The sequence below is a fragment of the Astyanax mexicanus genome, chromosome 9 (assembly GCF_023375975.1).
Source record: "Astyanax mexicanus isolate ESR-SI-001 chromosome 9, AstMex3_surface, whole genome shotgun sequence".
In the NCBI taxonomy this organism is placed as follows: Eukaryota; Metazoa; Chordata; class Actinopteri; order Characiformes; family Acestrorhamphidae; genus Astyanax; species Astyanax mexicanus.
In genome coordinates, this window is record NC_064416.1 from 26,601,447 (window position 1) to 26,621,204 (window position 19,758).

The following is a 19,758-nucleotide window of genomic DNA, read 5'->3' on the forward strand; positions in this document are numbered from 1 at the left end:
CTACTGATTGATGCACATCAGCATCTCTGAGCAAAAGAGGCATCTTCTGTTTCAGTCAGCAGCAGATAATGCATAGGTGTTATAGCAGCTTATTTAATATGTTTATCTTTAAAACTTTTATTGCAACATCACTAATAACTAGTGTTTAGCTGCCCTCCTTCTTTTTCCAAATTACTCCTAAGCCCCTAGCCCCTATATTAGACTCCTACCTCCTCCAGTCCAGAAAAAGCTCCTCATAACTCAAGAAGTAAACCTCAGTGACCAGACACATCCTGCCTACCTATAAGCAAGTGTAGCTCGCTGAAATGTCATAACAGGTTGTATTATGCCCCCCTCCCCCTTGCATAAAATCTGTGGCAGCTCCCAAGTACAGTTTACAGCTAAAAGCCCAAAGCCATAATGTAATTCGGTTGCCCTGTGTTTGGATAAGCAGAACACCGTCAGCATACACAAACACAACCAGACAGACACACACACACACAGGCGCACACATTCAGACGGAGCACTCCAGCCACGCGAACATTTCCATTCAGAGAGCTTGTAAGCTCTTACACAATACATTTAATCCAGATGTTTTCATTTCAATTTGACTGTGACTGAAACAAAGAGGGGAAAAAAAGATTAAATCTAACTGAAACATTTATTGTCTGCTGTCCTGCAGCTCTTTTATGATTAGAATGTGTCAGGAGGGCATGTGTTGTCTAGCTTCTGTTAGATCAGACAAAATCAACCAAGCTGGCTCACATTTCTCCACACAGAGGCTGTATTTCAGCTTTGGTGCAGTGGCCTTCAGAATCATTTCTTCCATAAAGGTTAGCTTTCGCTCATATTTTCAGGATAGCATAATATTTTCCCTTTTAATCATTTAATCTTTTCTCAGGGTAATTCTGAGAGCATTGTACTTATAATTGACTACAATCTCAATAGAACTGAGGAATTTGCTCAAAGCTCAATCATAGTGTGGATAATTGAGCAGGCATACTTTTAAACAAAGTTGTGGTAGTATGTGGCACCAAGCGGCTCAGGAGGCCAAGACACAAATACTGTGGCTTTAGGATCTTCTCCATCAGAGAAGCTTTTAGGATCTTCTCCACTATGCACAGTTGGCATAGTTTAAAATGACCTTAATCTGAATCATGGTTATGTTTGTTTGCAGTATGAGAACACTTTTTTTTAGATGATTTGGACTTTCAGACCCATTACAAGATGCTAAGGATATTGTCACTCGTTAAACAATAGAAAAAGAAAAAAGTACAGCTGTGGTGCCAAAATCTGACTCCCATTTGCGTGTGTGCATGCATTGCATGCAGCAGTATGGCATATTATGCTGATTATATTGGTGATTTCCTACAGTATATCTACTGTAACTGTAGATTACCATTATTTATTAGCAGACATATAAAGGAATTTGATGGATTTTTGTTACGCTCATTCTTTGCTTGATGCACATGTACTTAAAAAGAGACAGATTCTGGCCAGTGTTCTGGATGGAACCTGGTCAAGGTGGGTTTGTATATATGCTGTTACTGGGACCCATTGGGTTTCAAATTTAGGCCCTATGTGCAGTGTCAGAAACCCTGATATGGCCTACTTTCTTAACCCCTACTGGGTCCCATCATGACCACACACGATGATGTTATCTGGGTATTTTTCTTGTGGATGCATTTTTCACTGACCCTAAAGCACTTTTGCCTTTTCCAAAAGCTAATATATCAATTTAGCTAAATAAGTACATTTATTTTTAATTGTGTAGTTCAAACTAGTGTTTGTAATGGTGCAAAGCATAAAATCTGCCACCCCATTCTCCATAGTATGGTGGGACCAACATTGATAAAACATTTGCATTGGGTGGGTTGCATTTTATTAAATGTTATTTTGAGTCAGATGTTGTTGTTCAGTTTCTCTGTTCTCTAGAGGTTGGCTTTGTCAAGAACAGTAACCTAATCATGCAATAGATATCACAACTTGCCATCATGTAACCATGCTTGTACGATGCAAGTGGTAATGGGGGGGGGGGGGCTGTAGTTTCAGCCCTATCTCACACACACCTGCTGCTGATATTCAAATGCTTGCTCTCTTCCACATTGTTTAGTGCACGCGTGTACACACTATAAACACCATCATATCGAAATAAATAGCCTGAAGGTGTGTTGAAGATAGCGTGACAGACGCTTGTTACTGTTAGGGTATTTGAATAAATCTTAAATACAGCGGGTCGTGTGTCAGAAAGCGTGCAAAGCATTAGGCCGCATTGTCCGTGCATGTGCAAGGTGTGGGATAAGGTTCGGTGGAAAAGGCCACGTCCCATTCATTGTAGGGAAATTTTTTTTCGTTCGCCGTGGCCGGAGTTTGCAATCTCCATCTGCCGGGGACATGACCTCCCGTGCAAACTTTTCTGCGGCGCTGGAAACACCTAAACACCCCTGTTCTCTTTTAACCCGCTAATTACTGGCCCTGGGCACCTGCTGCTCCCTGCCCAAATCTACTGGTCATCACATTCTGCTGCTGCACGGCCACGAGACAAAAAAACAACGAGAAAAAAAACGAGCCGTAAGGAGGGAGGGCTGCTTTTTCCTGCTGCTTCTCAATCTCTGGAGGAGAGAGTTCAGCAGTGGCTCTCTCTGATGAGAGATGTGTTTACATAGGCATTTTCTATTTGGGCGCACGCGTCTGTCCTCCTGTCTTGCGCCGGACCGGGGGGATGATGAATGCCTCCTCTGCGTAGGTTTGGGACAGGGCCGTGGCGCTGCTCTTTGTGAGCAGGTTGGGCCGGAGCGAGGGGGCAGACGGAGCGCTCCCCGGGGCAAGGCAAAAGGGGCCCCGGCTCGGCTTCCACCTACTATTGCCTCATCCCGAGGCCCAGAGGATTTAAGGTTGGTGTCAGCCTGAGACTGGGTGCACTCTTAATCATCTTAAGCGCAAGAGGCTGGCAGCAGCCAGGGTTACGGAGAGAGGAAACGTGAGGGCGTCTCTGGAGGCATGCAAGTGTGTGTGTACGTGTGTATCTCAGTGTGTGTGTGTGCGTGCGAGTGCTTGTTTGTCTCCTATAGCGCGACAGCGAGACACAAACATGGAGCTGATGAAGGGAACTGAGTAAAGTAAAGCACATCCAAACAGCATGAGAAAACCGAAGGCAGACTCTTGGGCTGATACGCATTTTGAAACCAGACAGACAATCCGAGCTGCTTTCTGGTGTCATATTGATTATAACATCTCACTTCCCACTCAATCAAATGTCAGGCCAGCGAGCAGCAAGGCCCCTCGCATCTGTTTCACTTGTAGCAATGTGTGTTTGTTTGGCCATTTGCTTGTTTGCAGAGGTTGTGGAACCTGGGTTGGCCTTTTCTTGAGTTGATTGAGTTGTAGATTTTGAATTTTGATTAAACCTTTCTGGGAGGTTTCCTGGACTATTTTTCCCTTTCAATAAAAAAACAATATCCATTCAAAAAGCTGTGTGATTTAAGACTAGATTTAATCCCTGTCTAGGGAAAAATCCTCTTTTAATCCTGTATTTTTTTTTATACAGATGTATGGAACATTTTTTCCACTACCCAAAGTTAAAAGTATAAGTAACAATGTCTACACTGTACACTGTAGATCAACAATACAATTTATTTGCTTAATTTAATAAATTTTGCTAAATGCGGCATAAAAAATAGAAAATGTATTTTCAGTATTAAGTTACATTATGTTTAGTAGAGGGTTGCCATATTGCATCATTCACAAAGAATTGCAAGAATGTATTATTTATTTTTTGCCATTTACGGTAAAACGTATATAATATTTTATGTATAACAGTTGGTCCCTCTTTAGAATAAGTGTCTTTTTTATGTTTGCAGTGTATATGCACAAATACTGAATATTCTGCACTTTTCTATTGGTACATTTTTCTTACACTATTTAAAAGGTACATAATTTATTCATAATATTAAAATGTTATGGTTTGTTACAAAACAATTGAGTTTGGTAAGTTTGTGTGGGGTGTGCAAAGCAAGTCTTATATACAACAAGCCAGATTTGGCCTCCACACATCGTACATGACATATCTTTTGTCTATCTCAGTGTTTCTTCATAAGTAGTGTGTAGCTTGCCTGTTTTTTGCAAATATACAACTTAGTGGTAGGATGGTAGGATGTTTGATTTTTGTGTCTGCTCAAGAAAGTATGCCTGCTGAGATATCTCAGAACTGAGGAAACTGAGGAAAACAGGAACAGGAATGCAGTCAGGTTAACTACAGTGACTACATAGCATCCCCCTTAAACATTAGGGTACTGTAATTATTTAACCTTGAAACTACAGTGAATTACTTGGCAATCAGTTGGTTTGCCATATTATGTGTATAAGATGAAATCTTTATAGATTTCTGTGCTTAATATGTTTCTGCATGCAGCAAATAACAAAGCATAACTTATCTGGTGTATCATCATGGGATGCTTAACATACCACAGTTTTGAGAACCACTGCTGTACAGGATTTGTTCAGTTATTTGCATTTTGTTACTGAACAATGGTGGCCAAAACGTTTGCATAAGACTGTGGAATAAATGTCATTTATAGCATTTATCTCATTCTCCATTCAGTATCTTAAATAAAGATTAGGTTACAAAGGAAAGCGAATGAATGTAATGTTATATTAATGTTTATTGTTATCATATTTGAATATATCTTAAATATAGAGGAGTGTGTTTCAGAACGCGTGCAAAATATTAGGCTGTATTGGGATATGGTATGCTTATAATGGCCACATCCCATTCATTGTAGGGAAATGTTCTCATTTGAGTTTTCAACCTCCATCTGCCGGGGACATGAGCTCCCGTGCAAACTTTTCTGCAGTGCTGGAACCACCTAAACACCCCTGTTCTCTTTTAATCCACTAATTACTGGCCCTGGGCACTGAAACTGTATTCATTTACATTTATGGCATTTGGCTAATACTGTTATTCAAAATTTTCATAGGAGTCTTGCCCAAGGACTCTAATTGGTGTACTGTGGTGCGCTTGACCATCCAGGAAAGAAAACCCTGGGTAGTTTGCAATGGATAAGGCAGTGTTGTTATCCACAACACTACATCAGCTGTTTTAATATATACTATATATTAGATAAAAATTTCTAGTGTTTAGTCAAGCAGACTTTGGACTGGTAATTTGGTCAGTCCAGGAGAGATCTAGAGAGTCTCAGCTGCTTTCTTTAAAATGAAAGAATCTTGTTACTTTGTATTTATGTTTATATGCATCTGTTCTAATGTGAGATTAATGTGTTTAGGTGTGAAAATGTTGGAATACCCCAGTTTAAACTTCTTTAAGTTTTTTAAGTGGAAATAAGTTTTAAATAGAACAAATTCTTGCTGAGAAGATACAATCAAACACAATTGGTCAGTTATATTACAGTTTATTGGTGAAGACTCTTAATTTGGCAGCTTCTAATTGAAAATTCTCAGATATATTTTAACTGCAGGTTACTAACAGGTGCCTTGCCATGTAAGGTAGAAAAAAGAATCCAGTAGGAAGCCAGTGAACAATGAGCTGAACAATAAGAACAATAAAATAAAAAGTATTTCTGATTTGTTAAGTAGCTAATTGTAGATTTTTCAGAATCTTATCGTACACAATAATATCACCAACATTTTTGAATATTGTGAACGATATTATACTCTAAATTATACCCATATAACCTACCCCTAATTATCACATCACGGTACTACTTTTTTTTGGCTGTTTTTAGCAAAAGAAAAATTCACACTGCTCTCATTTACCATTATATATCTCTTATAGACAGATTATATCAGTCTAGTATCATTTATTTGACTTTAATCCTGGATATATGGAGATATTTGGAGTGCATTATTAGTATCATGGCATACTTGTATTTTTTAATACAAACAAAAAAAATAATAAACATTTATTTCCACACGGTAGTGTATTTTTAAAATATTTTTTTAATTTAATGTTTTGTCATATGACCAAGAGTATTGTTATCGCGAGAATACCATGAAATATTGTGATATTATTTTAGGGCCATATCGCCTATCCCTGGTTCTATTCAATGAGCAGATTATTCATGTTTGTTATATATTTTAAGGTTAAAATCTTGATGTAACATAAATGACGCAACATTTTTTAAATTTGTATAAAGATTTTGTTCAATAAATCAGGTCAGAGATAGTTGTATTGATTGTAAAACATTCATTTAAGCATTTAAAGGGTTAAATGGTTGTAAGAGAGCTGCAGAAGCAAAAAAAAATAACTAGTTAGTTTTATCTCCAGCATTAACCCAGCACTTCTATATTCTGTTACTGTCCTGTAGTGATGAGATACTCTTAGGATGGTACTCTGTTCAGGTTCTGTAGGTTATATGTCACTTCACATCATGAGTTAAAGTGATGGACAAACAGGGTGCTGTAAGGAACTTTTTTTAAAGGATATGTGAAGCACATGTATAATTTTGGGTTAATATGCTATGAGGCACAATGGCATATTTTCCTCATTATATGATTCTTTTATTTCTTGGATATCCTTAATAATGTGCAGCACTTTGGTTATCTGTTGCTGTTTTGCTTTTTCTGTGCTTTACTTTTCTTTTCAGTGGCTTATTTTAATTGCAGACAGACTGTATTCCAACGCTGCATGCATGGCTAGAGCGCTGTGAGCGCAAAGTGAGAGCGTGCTGCCGAGCGCAGTGTGTAGTGTTGTGCTGGGCTGCGTTAGAGCGGCAGTGGGTTGAGCCCCAGCTGTTCTCTGAGGTGCAGGTGGGGAGATAAGAAATCATCACAGGCCTTCCTCTCATATCCTCTCTCCGAGTGGCAGCCAATAGTGCTCAGAGTGCTCGCCTCCTTTCATCTGCCTCGCAGCGCTTCCTATGAGTTTGAATGTCACTAACTCCTGCTCTCTCTCTTTTTCTCCCTCTCTCTCTTTTTCTATATTTTTTCTCTCTTTCTATTTATTTCTTTCCATCTCTGTCTGTCTCTCCCCACAGGTAGTGGTGCGGACACGTCAAGAGAAAGGCAGAGAGAGAGAGAAAAAGTGAGAGCACAGGAGAACAAGTGAGAGAGATAGAGAGAGTGAGAGAGGAAGACGAGAGAAGAGGAAGGTGGTGTACAATGTGCTAGTGGAGCGGAGGAGGACAAGCGCAGGTGTTTTTCTGATATTCTCGGGGTGTCAGAGAGACCGAAGAGGACGTCAAGATGGGACGGAAGAAGATCCAGATCACACGGATTATGGACGAAAGGAACCGGCAGGTGAGTCTTCCTAAACTTTTTTTCACCCATCACTATCTGACACTTATCCAGGAAAACTGTCCTGTGGCCTTAATGCCAAGATTAGTCTCTCACTTTCTTACTTTGGCCCAATCCCATTTCTCTTTTGTACACCTACCACTTATTTTTGAGTATAACCCCCTTGGAACAGATTTGCAAAGGGTAAGGGGTGAAATCCTCCCCCTAAGAATTGGGACAACCCTTTAAGAACCCAATACAGATATACAGAAGTTCAGCAACCTAGCTGCTGGTTAACTAGTTAAATTTAGGGCTTTATTGTATGTCTTCAAAAGTGGGCAGGTGATGCAGCAATTAATTAAAAATTTCCATTACTAAATTCCTCTGTGATTGGGAACTGAAATAAGATTTTATTAGCTTTTATTCTTTTTTCCATTTCACCTTAAATGCTGCAGCCTCTGCTGTCTGTTGCACCAATTAAGGTGGAATGGCATAGTTAGCTAGCTGGCTACTGAGACAAACTGCTAACTTCTGTATTTTTTATGCTTGTTATGAAAATAAAAAAAAATGGCCATGAAACAATGAAACTACACATTAAGCTATGGTAATATAGTGGTTATTGTATCTTTTATCAAGGAAAAACTCAAATTTGTGGGTTTCTGTGGTTGCATATGCCGCCATCTTGGTTCCATCAATTCTCATAGCTCTCCGATTTGAGTGTGCCTCTGAAAATTCTCTCTTTGAAGGGTCAGTACTTGTGGTTTAGACTCTGATCCTGCCCACTTCCCATTATTTTCCTGTCCTATTTTCACACCCTGGTTGCCATGTAGGCATCTGTTTAAAAAACTCTATGACCAGAGGCAGAGAAGAATGCAAGTAAATATTGACAGTTTGATAGATAAAGACAGCTTAGAGCTCAGAAGTACAGGACTACTGGATATGTACTGAACTGGCTAATTTGCTAGCTAACCATAGCTTGGTCATTTTCACAACCACTAGTATGGATGGGTGTTTTAAAACATTTAGGGAGCAAATATCTAAGATATTTAAGAAAAAGTGATCCAGACTAGTGCTAGGTAATGCCATCATACTACAGCATGTTAACATGAACTATTATCAGTCATGATGGAGGTTTATATGAGCTGTTCACAAATACAAATAAATAATTGTAGTTTTGACTCGATTTGGATACACATGTAATTATGCATTGCCATTGCAAACGTTTGTTCTCAAAAGTGTCCTCAACCTGGCAACCTGCATGAGCTTCTGTAGTGTCTGGGGTAATTAATTTAGTACATATTGTTCCTTTCAATTTTAAGACATTACTAAAACCAATTATTTCAATAAAAAAACAACAATTTAAAAACAAAAACATTTATCGTTACACTTGGTCCAATATATAGTCCAATTCGAAATCGACAGGTCAGACAGGCCGTTTGATTATTGGTTAGCTAAGGGTCGTCTGCACATTGGCTCAAAAAAATGCTTTCCCAGCTTCACCGCCAACCCTCAGCTGCCCTCGCCCAGAGAAAGCAAGCCAGACGGACAGGCGGACAGACGGACGTCCAGAACGGGCCGGTTGTTAAAAAAAGGGAGCGGTATGGACGGACACGTTATTGCAGTCGTATTTACAGACGCACCCCCCACACGCCACCCTACAATTTCAGCACTGTGGAAGTTGATGAGGCAGCAGAAGCTGGCGTTAGTCAGGCAGTGTGTGGGTGCAGAGGCTAGCAGGGGGTGAGGGAGGTGAAGAGGGCTGACTGTGGCCTCTCCCTCTCTCTCTCTCTCTCTCTCTCTCTCTGTCTCTCTTTCTCAATCTTCTCCCTCTCTCTCTCTTTCTCTCGCGTGCGCTCACTCTCTCTCTCTATGTCTCTCCTCACTGGAGGGCTCGAGCCGGGGCCCAGAGGGGCCCCTTGCGCTCCCTGTGGTTGCAGCTGGTTGCTAGTAATTAGGAGCAGCCACTGCACCACAGCACCCTCTCATTAGCAGGGAGGGTCAGCAGGACACACACTGCCCTTCTCTATCTCTGTCTGTCTGTATGTCTGTCTGTTTCTCTCTCTCTAGCTCTTGTCTATGTCTCTCTTTCTCTCTTTTTCTCTCTCTTTCCCCTCACACACTCTCACACACACACACACACACTAAAAATGCCAACGCTCTGGCCTGCCACAGAGACAGGCTGGAATTCACCCTCGTCTGCTCACGCTAAATATAAACAGTGCAACCCAGCTCAGTCTGGCCTGCTCCAGCCGCTGTCTCCCACACACACATACACACTCTTGCACACACACACACATCTCTCCTATTCTCTGTGCCTGCTGCTGTCCATGCCAGCCATCCAACAGCAGCTCCTCACTGCTCTTCCACTATCAGGACAATACACTATGCTAATTTTTGGGTCAGGCTGATGTAGCATATTACAGTAATTGAATGTCCAGTAAAAAAAAAAAACGCCTCTATATAAGTCAGGCCCTTTCTTACGGAAGGCTTTTTGGAAGGTCTCCTCTTTTAGATAATGAAAAAAAGGAGGAAAAAAAATAAAGTACCATATCAAAACTGCCTGGATGCACCCCATTCACACCCTCTCAAAATATCATTTGCACCGTCTTGCCGGCGAAAGAACTTTCTTGCCGCGCTGGCGGAAAGCTAATTGAGGTTTTGCTTGCTCTCCTGAGGGTGATAACATAACAGCCAGTCTCTCCCCCCCCCACCCCCCACTTTCCCTCACCCCCCTCATCCTCTCCTCTCCAGCTCAACCCCTTCTCTCTGAAAGCAAGTGTGGAGGTAGCAGTTCGTCCGAGTGAGAAACTCAGAATTTACAGGACAGGCCAATTATCAGCATAACACCCGGCCCTGGGTGGGATCCAAACATGGAGGCAAGAAGACAGAAAGACGGCTGCTAGGAGCATCAGCATCTGCGCCCGCTCCCTGCCCTGGCCTACACCTACTACCGACAACATCAGCAAAAACAAGAAAAAACGAATTAAAGTAAGATAGATAGATAGATGGAGGGAAGGAGTTAGCGAGAGAGAGAGGTAGAGCAAGACAAGAAAAAACGTGTTAGAGTATAAAAAAAAATCACTTTGTTACTGGCTGCCGCTGAATTAATGCAATGTATTCATTTATGCCGGAGTGAAGATTCACAGGCAGGTCTAATTGAATTGAAAATATGGGCTGGAGTGGGCTGAAGAGGTAAGGAGTGGCGGTTTAAAATTCACCACTTTGCTAGTCATCATTAGCAAAGCGCGTTGTTTCATGAGCGTTCTTTCACAAGGGCTTCGGCCCTTAGCTGCAGCTGTAACCACAGTACGGCTCCAAAGACAATGGCTGGTAATTAACAGCTATCGTGTCCATCAGCTTTCCAAATGTCAGCTTCTGCATCTTAGCGAGTGGTTATCAGTAGCAGGCAGGCATCGCGTTAGTGGCGTTCAGCCTCCTCAGCATAGACTTCTTTTGCTTCTTACTGAAGACCCTGCCTCTGTCTCCTTTATTAGGAAATATGAATGTGTGGATGTATGTGTTGGACTGTACAGAATGTGTGGATGTACGTCTTGCTCCACGGACGATGAATCTCGCCTCCTCCTCTTCTCTCCGGGGCGCCTTTCCTCACCCAGGCGAGCCGGCCATTAGCATACCGGGCCCACTGCGAAGATCAGTTTGAATCTTTATCTGTGCAGCCGTGCCGCCAGCGGTCCCGCGCTCACGACACAGAGTGGAGAGAGAGCACCTTAAGTAGGCTAATTAAATACGCCGGCAATGCTGCACGCTGCTTCTTGCATCATTATGGGAAGTGCTCTGGAAAGCCTGTTGACCTATCAGGGTTTGAATGGAAGAGGCTGGCAGGGGTTGGGAGGTCTGTAATTGCAGTATCCATCAAAACAAATGGATTCGCTTCAAGAGCAAGCAGGGAAACAGGATGTTTAAGCATATCTTTTTTTTTTTCGTGAGGACGACATATTTCATAACAGAGTTGCAGCCTGGAGGTTCAGGGCCACAGTTATTGCTCTGTTTTGCTCTGCGAATGAACCATGTTTGGGTGGCTTTGGTGTTTTGCTGCCTGTGGTGATGGTGCATATCTGGGATCATTCTCATGCTGGACATTGGGGTTGCAAAGATTTTTTGACTGATTATTTGACTTATTCAGTGTCTGGTTTAAGTATTGAGGTATGTTGGCAACAAAAGGAATAGTCGTAAGGATGTCCTTATCCTAATTTTTTTTTCAGCCAACCTGAGGACTTTATTCCTGAGCAATAGCCAATACTGAGCCAATGAGATATTGAGATCCCAAGCTTTTGCCATGGGAATCAAGACGATCATGAAGTCTTATGAAGCTCAACAGTTGACTGACACAGCAATCCACCAACCACAATACCTCCCTCCTTCCTCCTTTATATAAGCCCCTACTAGTGCCACTTTGACACTCGTTTATTGAACCTCCTTTACTCATGGCGAACTCAGCAAGCTGTTTGGCTCTTTGATTTTAAGGGCAGGACTTAATCAGTAAACAGATGCTACGCTAAGTAGTGCGAGAAGTTCAGTGTCCAGATTTTCAGTACACAGTTGCACAAAATACAGTCATCCTATCCTAAATGTATTTTTAAAGAGCTTAATCTCTTTCCATATACTGTTTGTGTAAGCCCCACTAAGTTGGGGTGACATTTGTCTATATGCCTGTACCTATATTATGACATTTAGACCTTATTGACTATTTATGTGTTATGTATCCTACACATACACTAGTAAGCAAACAGACACACTGAGGACAGTGGGCATATATGCATATATATGCCAACATATATGCCTGCAGCACCTGGGGAGCAGGTAGGGTTAAAGGCCTTGCTCAAGGATCCAACAATGGCAGCTGTAATGAAGCAATGAAGCTGAGAATTGAACCCCAAACCCTGTAATCAAAAAGCCCGTGCTCTAATCAGTGAGCCACCAAAAAGACTTCTTCTAAAATGACTAGTGAGCCACACTAAGGAGATTGTGATGGTGGACAGTCAGGTGGCAAGCCCAAGGGGTCAGTTACATTAAGCTCAGGGTGCTTTGTTTGATTCAATCCACTTTAGTCGTGTTCTTTTAGATCCAGGGATCGAACTGTAACTTTCCTGTGACAAGGATTTTTCTCTAACCTTACGGCCAGGGCTACCCCAAGAGTGTCAAAACATAGTCAAAACTAAAACTACAGATATTTAATGCTGTTCTTAGGCTATGATATACACTTAAAATAGCCAATATCCTATCTATTAAAATATACCTAAAATCCAGCTCCAATTCAGATTCAGGACATTTATCCCCAATTGGTTCTTATCTTACTATTAGTTGTGCTGCCCTGCCAAACCCTCTACACTGATTGAGCCACTACGATTGCTTAGTCACAGGGTGTAGGTCTATTTTGACCCTGGCACTGCTTCGTGATGATGCCAGTAGAGATTGTTCCCTCTTCTTGTCTCTGTCTTCTCTGTGAATTAAAAATGGAAGAGGCAGAGACCCTGTCATGCATGCCACCCTATCCTTCTGGAACGTTCCCCCAGCTGCCCCTTAAGTGCGTCCTATCAGAGCCTGAGGAGGAGAGATGGGGGGAAAAAAGAAGAAGAAGAAGAAGAAGAAGAAAATGAGAGAATCCGGCAAACAGTCCAGGTTTGACAAGCTAATTGCAAAGCTGTGTAGAGGCGGACGCCTGCCATAATAGCGCGGGAGGGCAGAATTATCCCATAACAACCCTACCGTCCTTCCTTCTCCTCCATCCTCTGCTACCTGCCCATCCGTCCACTCAGTTCAAGCTCTGATTTGCTTGTCACGTTCTGCAAGCCTGCATTTATTAGCCTTGACGATGACATGCACCTGTCTCAATTGGACAGCGCGGAATGGATGAGCGAAAGCAATGGAAGAGAAGTGCAATGCTAAATGAGCTGCGGCGGTAAAACGAGCCTTAATTACTCTAGTGGACTCGAAAGCCTCTAACGAGAGAAGGCTCTCCACTTGTGCAGATTGTGTAGTGACAGCTCTTTTCCTGGTGGATGGCAGAGCATAATATTATGAGCACTATTGTAAGTAAGGACCCCGGGGGACAGTCCTGCGAAAGCGTACGGCGGAACTTTCCTCTGGTTAAATGGAAAGAAAGAGAGCGATCGAGAGTGAAAGGTGGAAGGCATTGCACCGGGTACCTTTGCTGTTTGTTTTTAAACATTAGAGTGTTTTAATTCACATTTGGCTCGTTGTGCACATGAGATCCTCATGCCTAACGACGTCCTCTGTACGCCATTAAGCAGGCACACTGGGGGTAATTGCTTCAGTCATTAAAAGTTTGATGTTTTTCGCTGTTGGGTGGAGTGCCGCCTGCCCTTGCCTCGGCTTACTTTGGCTCCTGCATGTCACATGCTCACGACACGCTCTCTCTCCCTCTCTCTCTCTCTCTGTCTCTCTCTCTGACTCTTTTTTCCTCTCTCTCTGTTTCTCCTTCCATCCCCCTCTCTTTTTGTCACCAGGGAAAGAGCAAAGCGCATCCCTCCAATACCCACCCTTCTCTCTCCATCTGAGCTCCTAAAAGCTCTTGAGCTAACACTATTATTCTTTAATGGGTGAAAACATGCTTGATAGGGAATGGAGTGCTGAGAGAAATGAGGAGGAAAAAAAGAGAACAGAATGGAGGCTTGATGAAAAAGGGCTAGCTTTAGAGGACATGTGATAGGGGAGGTCTGCCTAGGTTACTTGTTTTTTTTTTATTTATTTTAGGTACATTAGCTTAGTCATGGGTTTGGGGAGGGACATAGTGTAGGTGCTGTTTGTGTGCAATTTTCGGCTGATGTCAAAAACGTGAAAAAAGTGAGATGATTCAAACTGTAGCACAGACCAACCCCCCACCTCCCTCACCCCAACCATCGTCACCAATCATTACCACCAGCACCCTCCACCCCCAGCTGAGAGACTGTGTTTTGTGCCTGATGATTCATCGTGGAGCCAGAACAAAACTATCTGAGTGATGCACATCATAATTTTATGATACAATGTCTTGCCCCCACATGCTTGTGGCTTTATTTTTTTACTACTAGCATGTGCAACATGAAGTCCTAGACAGAGCTGTGTGATTAATCTGTTTTTATCACCATCACAATATGAATTTTTACAAAAGAAAAATATTAAAGGAGCTGCAATAATGGCTCAAATAACTGTAAATTCTATTTGCTGTATTTGTGTATTGCAACACAGGGAGTTCTTCATGCTGCAGACTATGCTCATGTGACATATGTATGTAACTAGGCTGGAGGCAGAGCAAGATAAAAGACAAAGCAAGGTAGAGTGTGGTAGTGGTCCACAGTGAACACAAACATCAAACTAATTTTTATGTTGGAATTAAATAAATCCTAGCCAAATCCTGAATGACCTTTGAGAGGCCTAATTTATTTAAAGTGGCTTGCAAAAGTATGGGCAATTCTAACACATGAATATAATTTGATCTAAACCTTTTCACTGTAGCTATGGATGTATGTTTAGAATTGTTCTCTTGCTGGAAGGTGAATCTCAAGTTCACAGTCTCAAGTCTGTTGCAGTGTCCAACAGGTTTTCTCTTTAAGGATTTCCCTGTATTGAGCTCCAACCAACTTTCCTGTCTTTTGTGTATATCAGGTACCCCTAGTCCCAGGAAGTGTTGTTTGTCAACACATTGATATTGACACATTGCACATGTACCTCACCAACACCATAAGAGTGACCAATGAACATGAAATTAACTGTTAAAGCCAGACCCATCTGAAAACATAGGCTCCACAGCCCTTTTACGATTTCATAGTATTCTGAGAAATCACTTTTTTCCCTATATAAGGGCCTGATTTTACACTATGACTGTCTCACAGGAGTTGAATGCTGTACTGTCCAATGGGATTTGCATGTGTGATTTGATTTGAGTCTATTGTCTGTTGCTTGACTGCATAGACAATTTTAATCTGTTGCTTGTCTCCATGGACAGTTCTAGCCAGATGTTGCCAGTCATGGTCATTACTACCCATTGCACTGTCCACTGTAGATGGAAATGCCAACTATGACTTGAGTATACTTGGTGTATATGTGACTCTGTAGACTAAGGAATGCTAAAAGCTTGCACAACTTCGGAAATGGAATATCACTATTAGGTCTCGCTTGAGCTTAATTCAGTACGCCTTGCTAGTTTTCATCCCTAGTCACAAGATAACACCTCAGCATTCCCCCGAGGAAACACTTCCATACAAAAGGCATAATAGTATCTGAAGAAATGAAAGTTTCCTTTCTTAATAAACAGCTTCCCTCTCAGGACTCCAGTATTGTCTCCAGCAGCAATTTTGCCATCCTGCAGTTTCCATTCGTGTCAGAATTGACACATTGCCATCCAGAGACCCTTTACCCCTACCGGCACCCCAAGAGCAGCAAACGAGAAGACCTCCAGAACTCTGTTCCAAGGTCGCTCCACCACGGCCGCAGCTGGCCGCCGAGGCCCTCTAGGCTTCCATAACCGAGGAAGCCAGTGGTGTTTCCTCTGCACCCTGCCAGAGCTGATCCAGCCGGACAGCAGGGAGGGACCTCTGCCTGTCTCGCATCCCCGCGGAAGACATGGGTCACTCCACCAGCTGCTCACAGGACTGTGGCCTACTGGAGCCTCCTGCTGCTTGTTACAGAGATCATTGGAGCTGACATGTAGCTCTTATGATGTATCCCTCCCTCTTCCCTCGCACCCCATCCACCCCTATCCCTGTTCCAGCATCTTTCCATCCTTGCCCATTAGATATCAGACACAAGCATCACCTCCAGTGCCCCAGACCACTGCCGTCCCACATGGCTTGTTTTTCATGTTGGCTGTGCTCCCTAAGGACAGCTTGTGATGGAGTGTCTGACTGACAGGCCAGTCCTTGTCATTTTTCGGAGGTGAAACATACATACACATTGGCACACACACACACACACACACACACACACACACACACACAGCATGCACACTCTCAGAAACAGGTTTTGGGCTATTTGCAAGGCCTACTCTTGAAACAAAAACTAACTTATCTTTAAAAGAAATAAGAGACAACTTAAAAATGAGTTTCTTTGATTTTACCAAATTGAAAACCTCTGGAGTATAATCATAAGGAAGATGGATGATCACAAGCCATCAAACAAAGCTGAACTGCTTGAATGTTTGCACCAGGAGTGGCATAAAGTTATCCAAAAGCAGTGTGTAAGACTGGTGGAGGAGAACATGCCAAGATGCATGAAGATTGTCATTAAAAACCCAGGGTTATTCCACCAAATTCTATTAAACTTTAAAACTTTATGAATATGAACTTGATTTCTTTGAATTATTTGAGGTCTGAAAGCTCTGCATCTTTTTTGTTATTTCAGCCATTTCTCATGTTCTGCAAATAAATGCTCTAAATTACTATATTTTTAATTGGAATTTGGGATAAATTGTTTATAAAATAAAACAGCAATGTTAATTTTACTCAAAAATATACCTATAAATGGCAGAATCAAGAAAAACTTCAATATCAGTGCATATAATATCATATATATATTTCTGTTTAATTTTTTTGCAGCATCTCCCACTGACTCTCATAATCATTGCATGAAATATTATTACATACATATGTTCACTGTGGCCAATTTTCACCTTTGCAGTTTTTTATGTGGCTTAAGTATTTTCAAATTGATATAGGAATTTTATTGTATCGACTAATATTAAGAAATATTGTGATCTATATATAGACGCAATTGTACAGTTTTTAACATACTACTGTGTAATCTAGCTTTAAAGGTATGCTAAAACACATAAATGTGCACTCACACGCATAGACAAACACATGCCCTTAGATCAATAGACAGACATACTGTGTACACACTAGGCATTGATTGCATTTGTTTTACAGAATGCTTGGATGCGTATGTCAACACAATCCAGAGTAAAAAATCATTAAAAAAAAAACACACCAGCACTTCTAAACCTTACCCAACATACTTCACCCACACAATCTCACCCATTTCCTCTTCCGTGGGAATGCGGACGGTTTATTTTTAACTCCATGTCGCTCTTGTTCGTGCCCTACAATGATCGCTCCTATTTGCAATACCGCTCAACACTCTCCACAACCATTACTGGCCTCAGGATCTACCTAGATAGGCTGCAGAGAGCACTGACTGAGTATCCAAGAGAAAGGACCAAACAGAGACAGATCAGGCTAGAATCAGGCTAGTATCTGTTTGAGTCTTGAACAGATTTAGCAGTGCAAGGTTCTCACCTGGAGCTTAGAGGAATAAAAAGAAATAAAAAAAAAAATTGGAGAGTTATGAAAAGGTCAGACTTTTCATTCCTGGCATATAATTAGATGAGAAACGCTAATATAATTACTGTATTTCTGGCATGGTGGGTCACAACAGTGACCTTATCAGAAGCTGCAAGAAGTTCAGAGAGAAGAAGAGAGAAGTTTGACATACCGTACATGACTCATAGCTGCTCCTCTCCTTCTTCATGATCTTGGACTTCTGCTGAGATACTCAATATGTTTGATGTTAGATAAAGCAGTTCCAGGGATATCTTTTTGTATTGAGCAAAAACTTTTGGATTTCTAAAACGTCAATACTCTAACCTATATGCCTTTGATGCTCTTAAAAGCTAGTTGAAGGTGTAACTCTTGAAACATGTTCAGTATCATATAGTGGGTTATGTTATGGGTTTTTATGTCTTACTTATTTAAAAAATAATTACAGTCTTTCTCAGAATTTGTCTGGGTGTTTGGAGGAATACAGAATCTAGCAGTCACAGATCTCTCTCACCAGGAGGTACACAACCCAAATGTAGCCTTTAAGAGAGACTCTCGGTCGGAGACTCTCTCGTGCAAGACCTGGTGTCTAATCAGACCACACCTGTAATCATAAAAAAATATGTTTTTATATTTACCTAAGACATAACTGCATGCTGAGTTTTTCAGCAATCCAGGGCGCAGTATTTGTTTGTCACTGATTGTTTATCAGAAGGGCAGGACTACAAGTTGGCACTGTTGGCAAACAGTCAAGTTTAAACAGACTGTTATTGGTCTACAGATGGATTCAGTTGATTTTGTTCTTTTTGGCATACATTCAGTCTCAGACTTATAAATTCACAATTTAATGTTGGAAAAATACATTGTTTTAAAATTAATTACAGCCTTCCATAAACCTCAGCTGTGTGTTTAGTCTCAGTAATCAAGTGGAAAACACAAGCCCAGCATTGTTTCACGTAATCTCAGACGGCTCTGTGGTTTCCCACTGTCTCTATGGTCAGCTATGACTATGGGGGTGCTGTCTGGGGCTCTCTGATCTCTCTGGTACTTATGTAACTAGAGTCATAGCATTCTACCTGTTCTGGGGATTTTTTTGCTAGGCAGTGTAACATCTGCATGGTTGGCATTAAAAAGTTGGATAACAACATCTCTATCAATCCATTCTCAATCCAATAAGCAGGAGTCTAGGTTGGCATTGTTGTTACAGTCAGGTTCAGACAGAATTCAGTTGGCCTGCACTCAGGTTTAAACAATTTTGTTGGTTTGCTTTCAAGTTCAGACAGGATTTGTTGGCATACAGTCAAGTTCAGGCAATTTTGTTGATCTTCACTTAGGTTTACTGAGATTTGTATCACATCACATTGTTAATCTAATAAGTTATTCAGTTCAGTCATATGTCAGGAGGAAAGGAGGTCAGGAGGTCTACACTCAGGTTTAGGCAGATATTTATTGGTCTACAGTCAGACTAAACTTTAATTGTCTACATTTAAGTATAGATTTTTTTTGGTCTACAGTCAGGTTTCATTGTTATTTTCATGTTAGCACTGACATATGGCCTTCTCTTTTTAGCAGGGTTTAAACCACCAGTCTTGTGAGTGTCACTTAGTTATTATGTGAGTGTGTGTGTATGTGTGTATGCATACAACACTGTCCTGCTCTGCAGGTGAAATGAAGCACTAGCCTGGGTCAGCAGCCCTGCACATGCTGAGCAGCAGTCAGGCAGAACAATGTCACAGCACAGCACTGAACAGCAGGACTTTTCCTGCTCAGCCGCTGACACGTCCAACTCCACCTCTCCAGCCCCGCCCCCACACTACCTCTCCAAATGCCTGTCCAAACCCATCGGGGCCCGGCAGTTTATATTGGGTTCGGACATTGTTTCGAAAGTCAGGAATAGGTTGAGTTCATGTTTCCTGTTCATTCTCCAGTTATTTTTCTTTGATGATTTTATATGATCCTCCTTAAGCCACAATTTATCTGATTCCTAGTAGTCATTAGTGTTGTTTGCACCAAGCCCAACAAGGCAAAATGTGTGCAAGCGTAACAGAAATCTCTGAAAGCTGACAGACTTATGTCTGTCTGTATTCGAAGTTGGACAGTTTTTTGCATGTCTAAATTCAGAATCAGATAGAATTGTTTTAGGAGACAGGAAGGTTTTGAGAAAATGTAGGTCTGTAGTCAAGTTTATACAAATTTGTTGGTCTGTAGATATGTTCTGACAATTGCGTTGAACTGTAGTCAAGTTTAGACAATCATGGGTGTCTGTAGTCAAGTT

At 41.5% G+C, this 19,758-nt stretch overlaps 1 protein-coding gene across 8 annotated transcripts in view; it reads left to right on the forward strand.

Moving 5' to 3' along the window:
• Positions 1-19,758, forward strand: part of mef2aa (myocyte enhancer factor 2aa) — a 163,190-nt gene that overhangs the window by 49,443 nt on the left and 93,989 nt on the right. For all 8 annotated transcript variants that reach the window (XM_049483663.1, XM_049483668.1, XM_049483665.1 and 5 more), the window contains one exon: positions 6,972-7,233. In XM_049483663.1, coding sequence (XP_049339620.1) covers positions 7,180-7,233 — 54 coding nt within the window. In that variant the 5' untranslated portion in view covers positions 6,972-7,179. The remainder of the gene's footprint in view (positions 1-6,971; positions 7,234-19,758) is intronic.